Source organism: Phyllobates terribilis, unplaced genomic scaffold, assembly GCF_046119375.1.
Source record: "Phyllobates terribilis strain yellow unplaced genomic scaffold, ASM4611937v1 Scaffold_7__3_contigs__length_470593459, whole genome shotgun sequence".
Lineage (NCBI taxonomy): Eukaryota > Metazoa > Chordata > Amphibia > Anura > Dendrobatidae > Phyllobates > Phyllobates terribilis.
The window spans coordinates 323,177,863-323,198,567 of NW_027362767.1; the positions used below are offsets into that span (position 1 = coordinate 323,177,863).

The window sequence follows — 20,705 nt, forward strand, 5'->3', positions numbered from 1 at the left end:
TCTGCTCATCCCTATTAATAAGAGGAGCGTGTCTCTAAATCAAGAGCCCACTGAAGTGGAAAAATTGCTGACACTAAAGAATATTTCCATTTTGAAGGGAAAAAAAAAACAAAACAAAAAAGCAGCCTAGTAACATGTTATCCAACATTGTACATATACAGTACTGTATAACACACCTTACCGTCTTCTATTTTTGCCTGTTACAGATTGTGAATAAGCCTAAATTTTAATTTTCTGTGAGTTTTTGATGCTGCGTATTTTCACTGTGCATTGGGATGCCTAATGTACTACAACCCCACAGCCCCTTAAATCCTCTATATACAGAATGATGGTCCCACAGACTCCCTACATACAGTATAATGCCCTTTGTATCGCTTAATTCCTGCCATGTGGGTCATCTCTCGTCCGGTGCAGTTGCTTGGAGATGTTCTCAGGTGGGTACAGGCAGTGCCAGATGCCCTGCGTGACGTCATTCAGCAGTCACAACCGTGTCTGCTATTCTGGGGCGCGGCCAGGACCGCATCAGACACATTTAAAGGCTCAATGCCAGCCTAGCAGATAGCTGCCCTGCTGCGGCCTGGCCCAGGCTACCCCTGGCTGTAGGACACAAAATATTGCTTTGGGAGGTATGTGTTTGAGACCCATGGTCTACGGGAAGACCAAATATTCTGTCTTTTTCATCATTAACAAAGATACTAATGAGCAGGTAACGTTCACTGCCCGTCTCTAGCCCACACCACGTACATCAGAATTGCACAATGAAAACGCAATATTTCACTGCCATTTGTGTCATCTGATTTAAAAAAAAAAAAAAAATCCTTGTATAGATCCGTGATTGGGGATCATCATTGCTCCAGGATATTCACCCTCGGGAGACCACTGAAATATGAAATCATATGAAGACTTCATAGTCGTGTTTACTGTGTAAAAGATGGTAAAAATATGCTTGCAAATATGGGGGGGGGGGGGGGGGGGGGGGTCATATTTTCCCATTAGGGGGCTCCTATAGGAAAGTAGGATAAATCAGAATTATGTCCTGCAATGGTCTTTCCTTGCATATAATTTGCCATTATCCTTTCACCTGAATAAAAATAGGAGAGAGGGGTCTGGATGGGACCTTTAAAAAAATCTCACCCAGAGACATCAAGTATCTGACCCAGGATATCCAATCAGGATCGTAGATCTGTCCGAATCTCAGTAGTTCTCCTTCAAAGGATCTCTCGATTCAATTCTTTATCCCTTTTCTAATTGTACGGTTATGACTTGTGTACGTCTTTATTATTTCTTCTTTTTGCCACTTTAGAAAACACTGTACCTTTTGTATATTGAATCTAAAATGTAATAAGTTTGTTCATCGCTGCTGTAAAAGGTACCCACCACCCAGAAGAGGGAGAGTATAGCTGAGCTGTGTTACCCTGTGAGTGCCAGAGTGCTAGCAGTGCACCAGTTTGTGGCACTGTGGTTTGGTGTGAGTGTGTACTGGAGTGTTACCCAGAGCAGGCGGTGAGTGGTGGCAACAAGCAGTGCGGGGTGGATGTGTGAACGGGCTGTGGGATGCACTCAGATGAGTGGATGATTAAGGTCACATCATTATTTGTAAGCCAAATCCAGGAGTGGGTGATAAATACAGAAGCGGTGATGTGTTTCTATTATACTTTTCCTCTGATTGTTCCACTCCTGGTTTTGCCTTACAAATACTTATGTAAAATACTGACCAAGTACTCAATGTGTGAACGTTGTCCAAGTGTAACAAGTGGAGAAACCCTTTTTTTTAAGTATTTAAAGCATGACAGATTGCCTGGTCAGATGATGAGCACATTGGTGAACAACTTCTAAAAATAGGGAATACATGGAACGGGGGGGGGGGTGATCCCACGACAGATTTTCATCCGCTGTACGTAAGCAAGACTTAAAGAAGTTGTCCCCTACTTTAAGAGTCCTCCAATATATTAACCCAGTGATTACAAAATGTCTTCTAAATACCTTGCTGTGTCCTTGTCTGTGAGCTGCGCCATCGCTGGCCGCTCACAGGCATCACGTGGCCCCCCACTGATGTCATGTCAAGTGAGGCGTGACTCAGCGCTGGGGTCCCCGCGGTGGGTGCTGGGCTCTGGGCAGGGTTACCCAGCACGTCACACCCAGCATCCACCGTGTGCTTTCCCAATGAATGGGGAGAGGGAGAGCGCGTGGTGAATGCTGGGTGTGACGCGCAGGGTAACTCCGCCCACAGCCCATCACTCACCAGCGAGCGCAGCGTCGAGTCTGGCAGCAGCCAGGACTTGATGTGACATCAGCGGATGTCATTGCTAGCAACCAAAGCTGTAAGTGAGGGGATTTCTGGATGTTGACGCTCATACTGAATAAATTGAGATACTATGACCTTTAAATGATTGAAAATCCTTTCCATTTTATCGATTTTGTACTTGAAAACAAGAAAAAGTTGTTGAATTATTGCAATGTTGAGGAGTGTTTATTGATAATTCAGATATTTAAAGCATCTATTCCAACATTATAGAAATGACAGCCAGCCAGGAGGAAAGGTGTAGGTCTTTATTTTGACCAGATTGTACAGGGGGAGCCCATGTAGTTTACGTAAACAGCGAATACATTTAACATGTGATGAATAGCATGGACCCCACAGACATCTACAGGGAAATATATACATCTAGGAGCAAAATAATATACACCACACACGAGGGGCCTAGCACACACTGCAACATTCTGTCCAGACGAGCCAGAAATTGGGTAATGGGGAGAGAAAGAGTGTTCACCCTTTCACTACTGACACAGACTGCAATGCACCAAGGTGGTCAAGTGAAGATCTTGATAACCGTCTGGGCGAGAACAGTGGGATCTAAGGGTTAAGTGCTTGTGGCGCCAGCTTTTATTCCCAAGGACATGACCCCAAACGTTCTCACTCAAGATTGTTTCTTAATTCCATGTTATTCAATGGTCACACGTTACTCAGAGCATCCACACCAGGGAGGACTTTACCTGCAAGGAGCAGAATAAAAAAAAAAAAAAAAAAAAAGTCAGCTCACACCTTTACCAACAGGGAATCCACAACATTATATACCACCGATTAGAGAAACTTTCAAAAAATAATTTGGGTAGATTTGATCTATACATGATTAATTCCATTTATATTATATTATATTATATTATATTATATTATATATATATATATTTTAATACTTTGAGGTCTCTCCAGACCCCAAAGCTTCATAAATAAAGGGAAGGGGGAATTAAAAAAGCAGTAAGTGATTAAGTATTATATTCATGTGTTCTAGGCCCACCCCTTACCTGTCCTGCGTTTGATTGGGAATGGTCCTCTTCGGTCCAGATCTTCAGGTGCAGACGAGGCCTTGCTACCCCTATATGAGACCTAGCCAACGCCGAAGGATCCGGACCGAAGACAGTTTTGAAGGCAGGGGAAGACATCGTGGGGGGGCAGTGGCAGCAGTCAGTGACAAGCAAGTTTAATCTGTCAATTTTCAAACCCTTTCCAGCTTGATAAGGAAACCAGCTGGATGACAGGCATTGCATTTTTGCAAATCTAATCTTGAAAGATTCTGTTTCATGAGAATTAGATTCTTTACAAATCAATTTGCTAATCTCTAGTGCAGATGCAATACGTGGCCAGGCCGAGTCCACCACAGCAGGAACAGCTCATCGCTTGTTCTCTGGTGAATGATGTGCATATTCCTCTCATAGGAGGCATGAACACATTCGCATGGGTAGACTGTTCACTGCTCACCTTCAAGCAGCTCCAGGCTGGCGCCTCCTCCAGTGCTCACGTGGCTCACTTTGTCTTCAGTGTCCCATTTTGCACAACAGGTTGCGGTGTCTCCCCCACCTGTGGGCAGAGTAAGACCATCAAATAACAGAAGAAATCCAACATAAGCTAGATAATCCCAAGTAATAATGTATGTTATACTGTGTGTAATGTATTTATGCAGATCAGGAATATCATAATATATAAATGTTTGTTCAGTCTCCTCAGTGCAGTCTTCCATCAGCCCTGCCCAGCACTATAACGTGTTAGGATGACCGAGAGGTATATTTAATCTTGGTCAGCTAAACAAATAGGATGTTTTTCCTTCTCCTTTAGTGGTCCTGTCAGGTTGACTGAACCAAGGAATTCAAGTGCACCATGCGTGACAGGACTCCGCTGTGACGTGAAGTCTGTTTCCAGCAGATGTTCTTCACACAACCCATCTTACTGCATTGTCCCCTGAAATCTAAAACGATTGGCACACTGAAATAGGTGGCAGTGGCCAGCTTTAAAATCTTGACAAACTGTACTAGATAAAAGCATAAACTTGTTGCTAAATAAAGTCATTTAGAAAACTAATATTTAAATGTATTTTACTGCACTCAGAGAACCCCTTGAAGGGTTTCTCAAGGTTTACAATTCTTGATGATCAATCCTTAGGAAAGGGGAAAAATATTAAATTAGTGGACGTCCGTCGCTTGGCCCCCCGACCGATCGGCAGGTTGACACTATGTTCTAATTACCCCTTACCTTAAGAACAGAGCAATAGTATTGTAGCTTGCAAAAAAAGCCATTTCATTCCAATAAAAAAAATAAAATCCGTTTATAGGGAAACCCTGATCAAACATTAACACACTACTCACCGATGATGGTTATACAGCCCTTTCCTGTGACTTCCACGACTTTGTCCATAACGGCTTTAGTTCCTTTAGCAAACTTGTCCCACTCAAACACACCGACAGGGCCGTTCCACACAATCTGCTTGGCTCTTCCCACAGCTTCCACAAACTGCTTTATACTTTCTGGTCCACAGTCAAGACCCTGTAAACCGAGAGAGTTTACAAAGTCATTGCACTACATGGCAGTAACCAAAAAAGATGAGCAACCCCTTAGTAAACCGTGCACTAATATTAGGGGTTACTGTACAAGTAGTGCTAAACATCTGTGACATGTCGCCAATAGCCTGCTGGGGCCCATAACAGACCTCCTGCTTTATACAAGGCGAGCACACATTTCTCCAGACTCCATACAGTTCATAGTGTGCCACAGTATGGAAGTGTTCTCCACTGGACTCATTGCTTCTGGGAGAGAAACTCACTGTCTCATTACATGGACCCTTAGCAAATCCAAGTGTGAAGTCTGTGCACACACGATTGCTGCATTCTGGTGCCTGTACCAGTGTTCAGGTGACACCCCCTTTTACAAAGTACCCCATGTGTAAGTGCAGCACTTCCACACTCTAATGGATGTGCCACTTACTATTAGGACATGAAAAGCCAGTGACTCTTCAGCCTGTGAGAAGAGTTCAATTCCCCCCACTAGCAATGCTATACTAGAGGGGATGGAGTGCTGTTGCGTTTGCAGCAGCTTAATTAACTCTTCACGTGCTGCAGTCAATAGCGACTAGTGCATGTAAGGAATATGACAAAGGGAGATCTCTCCCTCCATCAGGACATCGGCTTCCCGTAGTGTGATCGCAGGATGCCAATGGCTGCTATGGCAAGTGGAGGCCTAACAGTGGCCTGCCAAGGCATGGGCTACTAGACTTTTTTTTGCCTTAGTTAACCCCTAAAGCAATATCACATACATGATTGCAGGGGTAATTGAGTGTGGCGAGAGCTCAGAAGCCAATCTCTTTCCACACGCAGCAGATACCCAGTATCTTGAATAGCCAGCATTTGTCTAACAGCCACAGATGAGCTTCTGTCATTCTCCAACAGCGCCATTTAAATGGAACGTGAGCCGCCGAGTCTGCTTACTGGCGCCCTGTGATTCGATCGCAGGGTGCCAATGGGCTACTATGGCAGCCGGGGGGCATTATAGCGTTTCTCTGAAGCCCATCTATATGCGGAGGTTCAAAAAGAGACAGAGGTTTACACACTATATATTTAACCTTGAGCAGACTCACCATCCATCCTGCTGGGATGCCGGTGGAGACGCTGGCCTGCCCGGTGTTGGCATTCTCATCAAACTTGTCAGCAGTGGTGAAGTCCACAGGCAGGGTGATCCTTACACCATTCTTCTCAGCTTTCGCCATTAAGTCTTTCACAATTTTTGAACCCTCTTCATCATACAATGATGTACCAATCTAAAAAAAAAAAAAAAAAAAAAAGTGTTGATTAATGGAAAGGTACAGGAATCCCAAATGCAAAGACCTAGTTGGCTGATGGCATTTAAACTGACTTTTTTTACCCTTATTACAAGTGGTAAAACTAAATAAAACAATTTCTTTCCATGACTAAGGGTGCTTTCACACTACATTCTATCACCTGTTCATTGGACCCATCGGGGCTTCAGTCCAAACAACCCCTCCCCATGAAATTTGGATTGGGGCGTACGCGCCAACAGGGCCATAGACTATAATGGTGCCGACAGTGAATGTGCATCATGTTCAGGCGTGTACGCCTACTATAGGTGGGCACTCAGACATAGTAGGCTGCATCTGAGTGTACACAACGAAAATTATGCACGACAGAGCGCACATTCACTGTCGGCATCATTATAGTCTATGGCCGCTTGGCACATACGCCCAGATCTCATTTTTGTGGGAGGTTCGGACATAAGCCCCGATGGGACCAACAAACGGACGCCAGAATACAGTGTAAAAGCACGAACAGTGTTAGTTTTAGTTTTGCCTGACCCTCTGGAGGCAAGTGATATTTTAAGGAGTTGTCCACAGGGATGTGGAGTCATTAAGTGAGATAGTCTGTGTCCATTTTTTGGTGGAGTCGGAATCAGAGTCGGTATAAAATGGACCAACTCCTAAAATACATAATAAATTGGGTACAGTAGTTCAATGCAGTTTGTGGGGAATATTTTTTCATAAGAATTTGGGAAAGTTATGAAATGTCCTATAAATGTCTGTCCTATTCCTGATCTAAGGGTCTAGACTTTTAGCTGAGATGAATCTGTGCTACAGTAAATTTATCACTTAAACATGAGCCATGTATGAGGGAGTCGGAGTCGTGGAAATTGAGGAGTCGGAGGTTTGGCTTAAAGACTCCACAGCCCTGGTTGTCCAGGCCTGGGGCTCAAGTCTACAGTTACTCTATGTGACTGCAGAAAAGTGTAATCATACAGTGCACGCCATCAGGATTCTCTGATGCGGACAGCGAGCAGTTGAGAAACCACAAGCATGCGTTTAGCATACATGTGGTCACATGCCAACTAGATATGGCATGTCTAGTCAGAATGTGGCTGGAAGTATGCAAATTGCTCCTGCTAAGGGGCATAGCTTTGGAATACACCATGAAAGGCAACCTGATTGAAAGCAATTGTTTTTTTGCAGCCTTTACTTTAAACATGGCGTTGTGAATCATGGCATAAACAGAAATAAAGAGTTGCAGTTTGACAGTCAGCTATCTGAGGGGAGGGGGGGGGGGGGGGGGTGTGTCTCAGAGTGTACCTCCATGTTGTTTAATACTTTCAAGAAGGTGAATGCCATGCCTCCACCGATAATCATTTCATTCACTTGATCCAGCATGTTATTGATGAGCTGGATCTTGTCCTTGACCTTGGCCCTGAGAAGGAAATAAGAATATATATCAGAAATATAAAAGCGGTCACACACCTAGAGATTTATATGTCCTCTCCAGCTGTCCTAAATCTGACTTGTACAATGGAGATTATCCAACCTGATATAAAAAAAAAAATATATATATAATAACTGAGCCAACCATTGCAGAAGGATTATTCCGGTCATTCATAAGCATGGGGGCATTTACTTCTCCCCCAGGTGAATATTTAACTGTTTAACAAATGCAGATAATCTGAATGCCGAATATTCCTCTGGCCACACAGGGAATAACCTGTTGCTTGATTACTATGCAGGACGACAACATGCAACTTAAATTAAATTCTCAAAGTTAAAAAAATAAATAAATGCAGACATTAGAGAAAATTTCCAAACAAATTGAAAGGTCTTTGATATTTTATGTAAGAATGCGGTTTAAAGGGAGTCCGTCAGCACAAAATTACTGTTCAAACTATAATCACATCCACTTGGTGGCCCCTGGTCACGGCCAAACAAATCAGCCACTCATTTGTCCCCCCCCCCCCCCCTTCCAATCTATTTCCACCCTCCTCCTCGATTGACAGCTCCAGACATTACAGGAGCCCGAGAAGGGCAGAGATGAAAAACAAGGATTTGTGAAAGTGCAATGAACTGTTTGGCTACATCAAGGGAGCACCTGGGCTTGGTTTGAGCAGTCATTATGTGCTGACAGAGTTCCTTTAAAGAGGTGGTCTCACCTTTTAAAAGAAGCAGCCACTTCTGGCACCAATGGCAAAAAAACACTTTTCCTCCCATCAAAGTTTTTATCCTCTTAAAATATTGCAGTCATCACATTATATAGCACTGTGTACTTACAATTGCTCTTTATGCCTTTCTACCCAGCTAATTCTTCTCTTTTCCATTCGATCTACAACATCACACGATTACAAACTGACTAGCTGAATCCTTCTAAGCTCTATGTACAAACAGGAGGTATTTTTCCTACACAAGTCATGAGTCACTGGAAAAGTCCCTCACAGGGGGGAAAGCAGCTGGGTCAAAAGTTGAAGAGGGGAAAGATTTCTGCAGGGACAAGAGACTTCTTGTTTCTACACAGATAAAAGAATAATTCGCTGGTAGAAAGGTAAAATAAGCAACTGTAAGTACACAGAGCTATATAATATGATGCAATATATTAAAAACTTTGCAGGGAGTGCTTCTTTAACAGGGGAGGCTGCAACTAGTCATACATTGAAGAATAACAAATTCAGATGAATGGCTATCCTTGTAATACAATGACACTTTCAGCAATACAATAAACAAGATGCTCTTACACAACAACTCTCCATTCTACTTACAAAAAAATGGGGGGGGCCCTGTCTCTGATGTGCATATATCACGAATTGTGTCTGCCTTTAAGACAAATGCAATAATAATCAGCACGTTAATGGGTATCCAAGAGGCCGTGTTATAATCCCTGCAAGATGGATTGCTCAGTAAGGCAACATTCACATGACTATTCCCCCCCCCACTTCATGTTTGGGTTAGACCACTGTCCATGGAAAAAAAAAAAAAAAAATTAACCTCACATGGACATCACTTGGGCGACCAATGTTATTCAATTGGGCTGTTCATATGATTTTTTACACCGACTGAATGTTTCATAATGCACTATTTTTGCCAATCCAGATCCAATTGCAGGTAAAATTGTGATTTTACTGTTAATTCATTAAAAAGATACACATTGCAAAGATAAAAATAAATAAGGGAAGACCTTAGTGTCTACACTTTTAATCAATGTATGATTAATCCAGGATTAAGGATGTTTGCCGTTCACAACGCATAGGTTTCATGGAGGTCTGCCCCTTTACTTTATTTTTGCAATGTGTGTCTTTTTAATGGATTAACAAACATCACGATTTTACCTGCAATTGGATCTGGAAGCTGGACCCCTTTTTTCCTTGAACATAAAATAAAACACAGTATGACATGTGAGAGTAAATTCTTAAGTTTATATAAGCAGTATGAACGTTTTAGTGTCCCTAGATTGATGTGAGATCAGATTGCTGATGCCCTCGCTGTTTCCTCAGATGTTATAGGAAGATCTAAATCCTTGTGACACATTTAGTCCTTTATTGAGTGTATCAAAGTTTGTCATGAATTTGTATTCCCATACCCTTCGGTATCTGATTTGAAGTTGGTTTTAAACACGACAGATTTATATGGTTTGTTGTTTCTACAGTTTGTCCCATTCCTCCGACAGACACCCTTGTGCACTGAATTAGGTATACCACAAGGTTGGATGCAGAACATGTGAAGGTCCCAGGAATGTCGTACTCCTGCTCTGCATTGGGGATCTGTATCCCATCTGTGGCTCCCATAAGAGTACAGGTTTTGTAGGAATAGGTTCCATTTGGTGCAGCAGATGACACGGAGCTTCTGATCATAGTCTAAGTTTGGGGTTGCCTGAAACCTAGGAAGGGAGGGTCTTTGAATATTGGATCCAGTCTTGTGTAGGATATGGTGACGCTTTCTAGCTGTTTCTCAGTACCTCAAGCTGTGGATTGTACGTCACTGCCTGGAGGTACAGGATGGTGTTCCTCTATAACCAAGTACCTGACTTCTGAGGATCCCGGTAGCTCTAATGATCGAATCATCAATAGGAGAGATGGTAGACTTGATGTAAAAATGTCCTTGTAAGATAGGTCAGGCATTCATCCCTGTATGTTGTGCTGGAACAGATGGGATCATGCCTGATGGCCTGAGAATGGACTTATTTTTGTGTTTGGGGTGGAAGATCACTCATGTGAGGTATCTAGACCTGTTGTGTGATACAGGGATGTCAGTATTAAAAAAGTTCAATTTTTATGGTGATGTCCAGAAGGTGGATTTCTGAATACGAGTGGTCCAGTGTCAGGTTTATGGTGGGATGAAATCCACTGAATATTCCATGGAATTGTATTGCTTTTTTTAGAGTCACTCCAGATTATTAACAAGTTACCAATGTAATGGAAATGGGCCAAGGGTTTGGTGCAGCAGGATGCTAGAGAGTCACTTTACACTTTTGCCATGAAAAGCTTTGTGTACTAGGGTGCCATTTTACTGCCCATAGTGGTGCCTGTTCATTGTAGATATATTTCCTCTTTTTTTTTTTTTTTTCTCAATATGTTATCCTTGTGCACAATTTTTTTCTCATTTCTTGCACAGACTCAGAAGGAATCACATTGGCTTCAACATACATCTGGGAGGCAGCTAGTCTATCTTCACATGGGATGTTAAGACTATAGCAATTTCACATCCACAGTGGGTAGGATGGTGCCTTACAGAGGGGACTCGTGGTAGATCACTTGATCAATAGTCACATGGTGTCCAGCAGATCCCTGGCTGTTTTGCTTAAGGACTCTAGCCATCGTGAGATTTATTTTTCAGTGAGTTTCCCCTCCCCTGGTTTATGTATTTTGGGAAGCAGGTAAAATATTCTGATTCTCTGGTGTTAAATCTAAAAGTTTTGTAGACTCTGCACACACAGATCATGGATGACCCTGCTCAGCTCCCTCCAATATTAGGCTGTGCGCCCACTATGCGTTTAAGCGTTTCCGCAGCAGCAATTCCACCACAGAAACACTTAGGTCTGCTATGTTCCCCAATGATAATCCGCATGTGCTGTGCACACGCCACGGATTATCACTGCGGAAAAGTCCACAGCACTACCAATTATTTTGCGGCGTTTTTGCCGCCATTGAATAGCTTAATATCCGCATGACTACATGTGCACATGCGGATATTAAGCGATTCAATGTGCGGATGGTACCCGGGTCTGGAGAAGTGGAGACTCCTCCTCCAGACCCAGGTACCATAGAACCTGTAAAAAAAAAATAAAAAAAAAAACGATGAGTTGAAAATAAAAAAAAATACATTATACTCACCTTCTGATGGCCCCCGGTCTCCACAGCGATGCGTACTGGCTTCCCGGCAGCTCGGGTCGATCTAAAAGGACCTGCGGTGACGTAATTTAGTCATGCGACGGGCCACGTGACCGCAGTACGCATCGCTATGGAGACTGGGGGCCATCAGAAAGTGAGTATAATGTATTTTTTTATCATAACTTGGTCACACTATATAAATCCATGCCAGTTTCATGGATTTATATAGTGACCAAGTTGTGAAGCACTTTCCAAGTGATGCAAAAAAAAAAAAAAAAAAAAAAAAAAAAAAAAAAAACACACCTTGGAAAGCGCTTGACAACCCGTATGCAAAATACGCTTCACTTCCGCATGTCCCTGGCAGGAAAGACCCATGTAATATCCGCATGCATTTTTTCAGCCAGGGAGATGCAGAAACGCTCAGGAAAAATCCGGAGCATTTCTGCATCGTGGGCACATAGCCTTATGGAGTAGTGCCAGCAATGACAGCAGCAATGAGAGCAGACAGCTCTACGGCAGCTTGTTCAGCCGACATCCCACTGCTTACTCAGCGCTTTCCAACATGAAGCCGAGACCTGTAGCAAAGGTCAAAGTCTAAGGTTTCTCCTCAATGGTTCAGCACAATAGAAGCAGCCGGAGCATGAACACCAGTGAACTAATCTGTTGCATGCTGTAGTACCATCACTATAAGGGATGTATTACACGGCCAGCTTTTTTTATTTATTTTTTTTTTTTAATACAAAGTTATTCACTTTATACAGAAATTTTTCCTGTGGCTCATGAGTACAACTAACAGACATGGTCATTGCACATGTAAACCTCAATTACGGTATCAAAGTTTATATAGGGAAAAGAGAAAAAGTAATATAAAGCGTTACGTTCCAGACACTAAGGATTTGTCCAGGATCGGCACAACAGCTGCAGTCTGATTAAATTTAAACAAATCTCCCATAGCTCCTGACTGGCCAATCCAAGGGTCCCTGCCAGTCTTACTCTGCTGCAGCGATGGTGTGCCATGCATGATTGTGATCCCTGCAGCCAGTGGCTGGCCTCTGCATGTGCGATATGACTATTGAGGCCAATGAATGGTTTCAGCAGTCACATGTATGTACATCATGTCGTCACTGCAGGCCAAGTAGTAGTGACCACCGGAGCAGAAGTTAGCAGGTATATAAAAGTGCACAATACTGTTAATTAACACTTACCCTCCAAGGATGGCAAGGAATGGTCTCTCTGGGTTTTCTAAAGCCTTGGCAAAATAATCAAGTTCTTTCTTCATTAGGAACCCAGCAGCTCTTTGAGGTAGATTAACTCCTACCATGGAGCTAAAAGGGGCAAAACATCATGTTAATAGGCAGATTGCTGCCACACACCGTGCCCGCCGTACACTGGCACATCAGGATTACTTGTACTGTAGAAGTCATATCAAACTATTAACTCTTTAAAGTGTAACACATTTACTGGTTATCAGATGAGTTGGTGTCGGACCACGGATAACTAGAATGAGGGACCCCAGATGCAGGATACAGGATATGTGAAGCAGATCATGCTTATGGCTGCCTGGACCTGCACCCAATTAATTTATCAGTGACCAAGAAGAAAAGTTATAAAACTCATTTAAATGCAATTTATGCAGTATAAAGCCATACTTAGAACCTGGACTCCCAGGGATCTTCTGTCCCAAACTTGTGGTCCTCCAATTAAATAGCTTGTTGCCAAATAATCATTTGGCTGACAGCCATCACTCCCGACGATTCTAGGTTCAGCTCATGTGTTCTCTATGAGAAGAATGGCCAAACTGATAACGTATATTCTAGTAAATGAATAAGACAATCGGACTTTAGAAATCCAACAAGCCGGATAGCTGTCTCCCCTGACATCACTGGTCAGGGGAGAGGCGGGAGGCCCCCATACAAGTGAGACTTTTGGTCGATCTCACAGGTATTGGCAAATTCCGCTGACTTTATGGAAACCTTTATATTTGATCATAGGATTAAATAGTAAATATGCAAAAACCTAAAGAAAGCTGTGAAGTTTCACACTGCAGGGGAGGTGTTTAATACAATAGACATAGAAGAATGGGCAACATCTGGTATATTGTATCTGGATGGCTGCCAACGAGAGCATCTAACCCATCTAGAAATTGGTAAATGGAGGACTTCCTGCTTCACATCCCAGACCTGATTGCTGGCAGACGTTTTAGGGCAGTGTAGGTGAATCTGAACAGAGAAGGATATGGATTATTTAAGAGAAACTGCAAGAATCCCGACTGGAGAAAACAGAATCCAGAACAGATCATTTGAAAAAGAAAAACATTGGGTGAATAATATTGTCCCAAATGCTTTGTGGTTACATGAAATGATCTGTGATCTCCAGTTTTGCAATATCTAATGCTGCTTACAATCAAACAAAAAAGAGCATCATGGGCGGCAAACTCCCCGAGATCAGACATACGGCATGGCGTTGTCTTGGAGCATCTGTATCTATTCCCTCCCGACTCTCCTGCTACTGTGCAGGTTCTCAGGAGACTGATACAGACACAGAGGAAAGAATCAATTTACAAAGTTTTTTTTTTTTTTGCAGATGAAGACACCACATCACCTGCAATAATATACCCGGAACCAGTTGCATCATTACCTGTGGGCTCTGTGTGCCGTCCCAAAAGCATCATTGACGTAGACATCTCCAAGCTTGGACAGAGACGCCCTGAAAGCTTCTACTTTTGCAGGATCTGCCTTGGTCTGAAAGAAAGAATGGAAGGGACAGTTCTAGATGCCCATATAAAAAGAACACCGCATTAGGTAACAGGGTCATTAATCTGGCTGGGATCCCTGAATAGCTTTGATCAGCAGCCATAGGTGTTGAAGGATACTTATGCCAAATTGAAAATGGTTTGACACAATCACAATATTATAGGGTGCGTTAGTGTATATTCACACATGGAAGATCTTTATCTTCTCCAGAATCCACAGCAGAAGTTTGAGTTTCTGCCGTGAGTCTAAACATGGGATAGCGTCATTAAATGGGGTCACATGTCTGACCTGACCGATGTTCATGCTCTATGAAGTTGCTGAAAAAAAAAAGCTGTAGCCCTGCAGGGAATGAACAGCGCAGCGGTTGAGCATGCACACAGCTGCTCCAGTCTTACAGATAAAAGTGCCCTGTTCTGCCAATTTGTGCAGGTCACAGTGGTCGGACCCCCACAGATCAATAAGGTGTCATAGGTGTCACCAGATGGCCCCTTTATTGGGTTTTGGAAACTGTGCTGGGAGAAAGAGGGTGCTTTTTCCGGCACAGATTTAGGCATGGAGGACATGCTTTTTTTCTGAGTGCAAACTAACTTTACCTGACTTTAGAATTATACTAAAGTCAGGTAGACTAGACTGGATGCATTACATTAATACGTCCGACTGCTCCTCAGATGTAACAGAATATTAGCTGACCAGAACGTAAAGACTATCCGGGTCTCCACGTATCATGCACAAGGGACCGCTCTACCAGTTCACATACTGGTTCTCCCATTTCAGCCAGTAAAGGTCACAGTATAGGTCAGCATTCATCCAGACGTACAGTATGGGAAATACTCAAGGACAGTGTGTTACACCGGGTCAGCCATGTTAAAAATAGAAAGTGTCTAAGAGACTCTTTACTTGACCTTCAGTAAAATGTCAGGAGGCCGTGAGCCTGGCAGAGAGGATCAGGTTTAATCATCTATGTAGTCGTTTAGACCCTAAATTCAGTATAGAGAACAGACTAATGCCTGCGGCTCTCCTCTCACTAGACAAACTGGCTGGTGGGGAGCGATCGGCTAGAAGCAGTCTGCAGAGCGTCTCACCTTGTTCCCTGCAGCGTCTTTGCCTTTTCCCTCTTCCTCAACATGGAACCTCAGGTTCTCCAGAAGAAGCACGGTCCCGGGGGCCGGGTCAGCACACGCAGCCTCCACTTCTGCTCCCACACAGTCCTTCAGGAACACCACATCTCTGCACAATCAACAAGTAATAAATTAGATTATTCCGCTGAAAAGATGGTTCAGCGAGATCCATGGGTTTGTATGGACCAGAGGCTGTGCAGGTCTGCTTTATACATTCCCAATGGGACCAGTGATAGACGAGCCCTGTTACTTGTTGGCTTTGGGAGTGCAGCATTACAATGGCACTGCTGCGCTGATAAACCACAGCAAATGATAGCGACATAACAGTAGCCAAAAGACATGCAGGATTTCAAGGCAAATGCATTCACTATCATTAGCTGTGATTTTAGCAGCAATCAATGTTGCACTGCCAAAGTCACCAGGTAGCTCTAGGCCAAATGTAAGCCCGGACCAATGCTAGAATAATGGACAAACCTGTGACTATAGGTAAAACAAGTCAACTAGGTCTGGAGCCTTTGGTCACTGCAGATAGTAAGGCCACTTATACATGTGAAGGAGGGAAAATATGTAGAAAACAGAAAAGTTGCTTTATTAAAGGACTGCGTGCTGGAAAAGACATGAAACAAGCCATTACCTCTTCATAAGAGACTTCAGCTCCACAGCTACTGGTGCCAGGGAGTACTTGTCAGGCATAGGGACGCCATCCGGCCGGCCAAGGTGGCTCATGAGAACGACTGATTTAGCGCCATGGTCCAAGCAGTGCTGGATACTGGGAACAGCAGCCTTAATCCTGGGGATCAGGGACAGACAGCAGCAGTTAAGAAAACCAGAAAAGTATCTGACAGCAGCTACTACAATTCTTGTTAGATCAACAATGATTCAATTAGACAGAAATTGTAATAAACAAGATAAAGAAATGGACACGACCATAATAACCTGTGTAGAACAGATCACCAAGCAGCAGAGGTCAGTTATGGCAGGTCTATAGAATGAGTGCACAGGGGTCCGATCCAAGAACAATACTGGTATTATACAATTTCTAGTCCCAGAACAAGCCCCACTATAAGTGAATGTACTCGCTCTGAAAAACAGATTCAGCACTGCCAGCATAGCGCCATGAAACAGAAGTCATGGAGCTGGGCTCGGCTCATACTGACATGATACAGTCCTAAAGTGTACATCTGTAAATATATATATATATATATTTTTTCCATTTCCTCGTTCAGTTGTACAAAGACTTTTTTTTTTGCAAAAGTAACAAGATCCTTTATTGGGTCTTCATGTCCATAGTCATAATATACAGTAGGCAGAGGGACTTCCATTATACAGGCTTAAAAGTACACACCGGATATTCAGGAGAACATACATGTCCTATAGAATTACAGTACGTCTGTAGAAACAGGAGCATGCACTTTATCACGTTTCTATTGAACATACAAGGAAGAATGGAGGTCGGAGCATCGGAAGCCGCTGGAGCATCACTTACCTTTGGTTGTTAGTAATCTGGTTATTTTTCATTGGAACATTGAAGTCAACCCTAGAGGAAGAAAGTGAAAAAAATAAATAGCACAGAACGGGTACAGTATATACCTTACAACCATGTGCCTCCTACTTTATATCTGTCTTAAAGGCACCTGACAGTCATGCATGTTTGACTCTGAAATGCTACAGCAAGAAGTGGACGGTCTCTCCTTACAAACACATTTGCTGCAGCTCTCACAGCTCTGCTGTATTGTAACTGGCTGCCTGTGAGATGGAAACTGCAGATGTGTCAGGTATAATCACACAGCTCTGTTGTAGCTTAAGCCGAACAACCCCTTTAAAAATAAGCCATGGTGGCAGATCAGTGTCCGGCCCATAGATCTGAACAGTTCATTTACATATAAGAAAAATGTGGATTACTCTGCAATAAGACATCAGATTGCAGATATGATGGTATCATTTTATTCACCTTCCTATGATCTACATGCCTATACAGACTGATTAGGAGAGTTGATCCTGCTGACAGATTCCCTTTAAAGTCCACCTCTCTTCCCCTTTCTGTGAAGGTCCAGGGAACGTCCCATAAAACACAAACCCCTCAACATGTAACACCAGTATAAGTTCTGGCCTTGAGTAGGGCGTTATAAATGCTCAGGCTTGTGAAAGATTAAAGAGTTAATTCCTGTTCAGCACGCTGCGCAGTGACTCGGCTCCTATAACGGAAGTTGCTTCTTTTTGGCAACGTTACAGCAAGCAATGGAAGGGGTTTCATTTAAGTAAAAAGTGTATTCGGGTACTTGGTTACTTTGGAACAAAACCCATATTGTGCCCTTTGTTTGCAGAATGGGCCACTGCAACACTGGTAACCAGACGCGCGTCTGAGCACCCGATGCACACTCCTTCCAGGTGACGGATCATTACTACCATAATGTTACATTGGCCATTCGCCCAAGACAAGCTTGAACAGATAGATACTTTAATGAGAAAAAAATGAAAGTACACTCTGCTCCCATTCTGGACTGAAAAAAAAAAACACAGAAATTTAGAATTTTTTGCAAATTTATTAAAAAAAGAAAAACTGAAAATATCACATGGACATCTGAATGAGGCCTTACTAGGGTTATTGTGAAACCAGAGTTGCCTGCTAAAGGTACAGCATTACAAGGGTTACACCAGGCCTCAATTGCCCCTCCTGTCGCCAGCACAGAGCTATTTTAGTCTTCAGAGAGATGCCAGACAATTCTCAGGCCCTTCTTGATGCCACTATGTATCTGTGGGGTTGGGTTCACCTGTTCGAATATGGGAATAAAGAAACATAACGCCTTCATTCATTATCAGGTCCCCGGTATTTACCATTTGCCTATAAATCCTATGGGATCCAAATGAAACCACCATGATTACACCCAAGATAACAGATAATGGCCTGAATCACAGGAAAGCAACTGGGAATAATCCAGGCCGAGCTCCCGAACATCCCACTGACACATGGAAGCTAAGCAATTACACATATCGGCAGACACCTCACTGATATTATTGTATCTATAACATATAGAGAACATAATGAAGCAATTGGATTTTAGCAGAATAATTCACAGAGATTATTGATTTCCCCACTGGCTTCCTACACGGATGCAGCAAAGCCGGTAACAGCGATGTACCAGGAGATGGTTTGACGTCTCCGACGACCTTCATTTTGCCCTTCACAGGATGATGAATCACAAGGACAGCAAAGAACAATGATGCCGCCTTCCTCCATGTGTGATGGACCATACTGTCAGCCTTCACTATGTATGGGCAGCTTCAGGCCTGAGGAGGACCACAAACCTCCATCATAGGGAGCAGGAGCGGACACCCCAAGCCTGGAAGATGCACTGAAGAGTTCTACCAGGCCAAGTGAGCAGCGACCTAATAATCTGAGTTTTCTACTCCTTTCTTTAGGTACAAGTAACTGGACAAAAGGGTTTTGAAATCAAAATGCTGACCTAGTCGACAAATTGGTATAGCAGAACGGAAATCATTGGTGGGGTCATACACCCAAGTGACCCTCTGACATCGATGCCCTCACCTCTTTGGACCATTTGCACGATTGATCCGTCCATGGGTCTAAGCATGTACTGCATGTCACAGAACAGCTGCGGGTCTCCCGACCCAAACTTGGCAGCCTCATATGCCCATGGTGCTGTAGGTCACAGAGAGCCAAAATTAAAAACTTCAACAAAATCGTGGGCCAGCCAGTATACAGTATAATGGGCCCCACATAGGGCTGGTGGTTCTGGTGTCAGGGACCAAATAAAACCACCCTGCGGATCAGAGTTTGACACGTATGCTGTAGAGTTATTGTAAGGGAGACCCACAGCCGGACTGTGCATCACTTAACGTACCCAGACTGCAACCTGCGGGTGAAACAATCCATCCATGATCGAATTTAACTGAAACCACGATGTAATTGATCCTTTACAATGAGTTCTGTGCTGGACCAGGATTAAGCAAGCACTCAATATAGCAATCAAGCAATTACCAGGCTGGTTACAAAGTGACACACTGATGTATGTCCAATCCAGTTGGGTGTATTTCACAGTAAGTATACGGAGCACAATGTCCGGGCTAGGCGCTGCGGGTCTCCGGACATGAATTTACAGTCTTAGACACATGTAGGCTGTAAGCACGAGTCTTAGCTCAGACATTGTGGCATGCGCCTGTCTGTACGCGGCAACACCACAGATCTGTAAGGGCGAGACCGCAATCAGCGGCTGTCAAATGAGAACAAAACTGCCCATCATGATAGCCCATTGTGAAACAGTCGTGTGGCTGATGGCCTAATGCGGGTGGGCACAGCTTAGGCCACGAGACAAGATGCTCCTCTTAGGTGGTGCTTGCTCACTCAGAACAAAAACTAAAATTTGCATACTATACCCCCATGAAGCACTGCCTGTAAGGCCCACACACATATGCCGGGCAGCAGGCCCACTCACCCACACACCAGGCAGCAGGTCCACCCACACGGGACACACACAATCCGGGCAGCGGACACACAAATGTGCTGATCAATCAGCTTTCACAAGTAGTCCTAATCTGGCATCTGCGCTCAGCTGCATCACAAGAGCAGAAATAACTGCAGATGTGAACGGAGCCTATAGTAGATGAATGCCTGGCACAGTATGGGGAGCAGCCAGCCCAGAGTGTGAAGCCTCCGCTTGCAGGCAGCAAGTGAGTCATGAGGACGTGCTGCACACGTGGGGGCCGCACAATCTGCCCCCTCCGCTACAGCCAACATGTAATGTACCAAGTGCTGCCCCCAGAAGGTGAGCAGTGATCCCCCCACTCCACACTGATCAGCAGGAGGCCGAGACCTTCACAATCAGTCTCTTAAGGACAGAGCCTTAAAATGAGTAGATGCAAGTCGCCTCTGGGCGCAGGGGTGCGGGGCCTTGTGCGGACGCACCGGGGCGCTCTATATCAGGGATGGCTGTCACACCCACAGCAGCGGTGCCGGTATCACTCTGCCATCACACCGCCACAGGATATACCGGCTGCGCAGCCGCCGCAGCTCACCTCATCACCACCCGCTTCCCCTTCACATCCACCTTATCCAGGGTGAGCTTGGTAGACAGAGACATGACTGCTGTAGGACCGCTCAGCTCGCAAATGGCACCGGAGAGAGCGCAGCGCAGGTCACCTTAGCACAGCGCAGGCTCCGCCCCTGTTGTCCCTCATTGGTTCACAGTGGAGGACGAACAGGCTTAGCGCCGCACCATTGGACGGGATGCCTGTCAAATGTCACAGTGGACCCGCCCCCAGTGCCCCGCTACAGGGGCGGGGCCAGAGCAGAGTGACAGCCGGGAGTCAGTGCGGGGGGGAGCCGGCGCCATGAGCGGATCATGTCTGTCACGTCGGATTATTCATAACCGCACAGAAGACGCTCAGAAGTGAATGCTGAAGCGA

The 20,705-nt window shown here is 44.2% G+C and overlaps 1 protein-coding gene across 1 annotated transcript; it reads right to left on the reverse strand.

The window, feature by feature from the left end:
• Window positions 1-2,535: 2,535 nt before the first annotated feature.
• On the reverse strand, window positions 2,536-20,482 carry LOC141154760 (phosphoglycerate kinase). Its single transcript, XM_073641146.1, has 11 exons — window positions 20,316-20,482; window positions 16,768-16,818; window positions 15,916-16,071; window positions 15,246-15,390; window positions 14,048-14,151; window positions 12,616-12,735; window positions 7,401-7,515; window positions 5,904-6,083; window positions 4,639-4,816; window positions 3,758-3,856; window positions 2,536-2,994 (listed from the first exon to the last, which is right to left on the reverse strand). Exons 1-11 carry the CDS (start codon window positions 20,378-20,380, stop codon window positions 2,954-2,956), a joined length of 1,254 nt encoding a protein of 417 aa, XP_073497247.1. The 5' UTR covers window positions 20,381-20,482; the 3' UTR covers window positions 2,536-2,953.
• Between the last annotated feature and the right edge of the window lie 223 nt (window positions 20,483-20,705).

Excerpts from the sequence above, each read along its gene's own strand:
- LOC141154760 (XM_073641146.1), bottom strand. The coding sequence starts at position 20,380 with ATGTCTCTGTCTACCAAGCTCACCCTGGATAAGGTGGATGTGAAGGGG. Across the intron at positions 14,152-15,245 it reads AAGACGCTGCAGGGAACAAG|ACCAAGGCAGATCCTGCAAA; the intron begins GTGAGACGCTCT and ends TCTTTCTTTCAG. Across the intron at positions 2,995-3,757 it reads CAGCCTGGAGCTGCTTGAAG|GTAAAGTCCTCCCTGGTGTG; the intron begins GTGAGCAGTGAA and ends TGCTCCTTGCAG.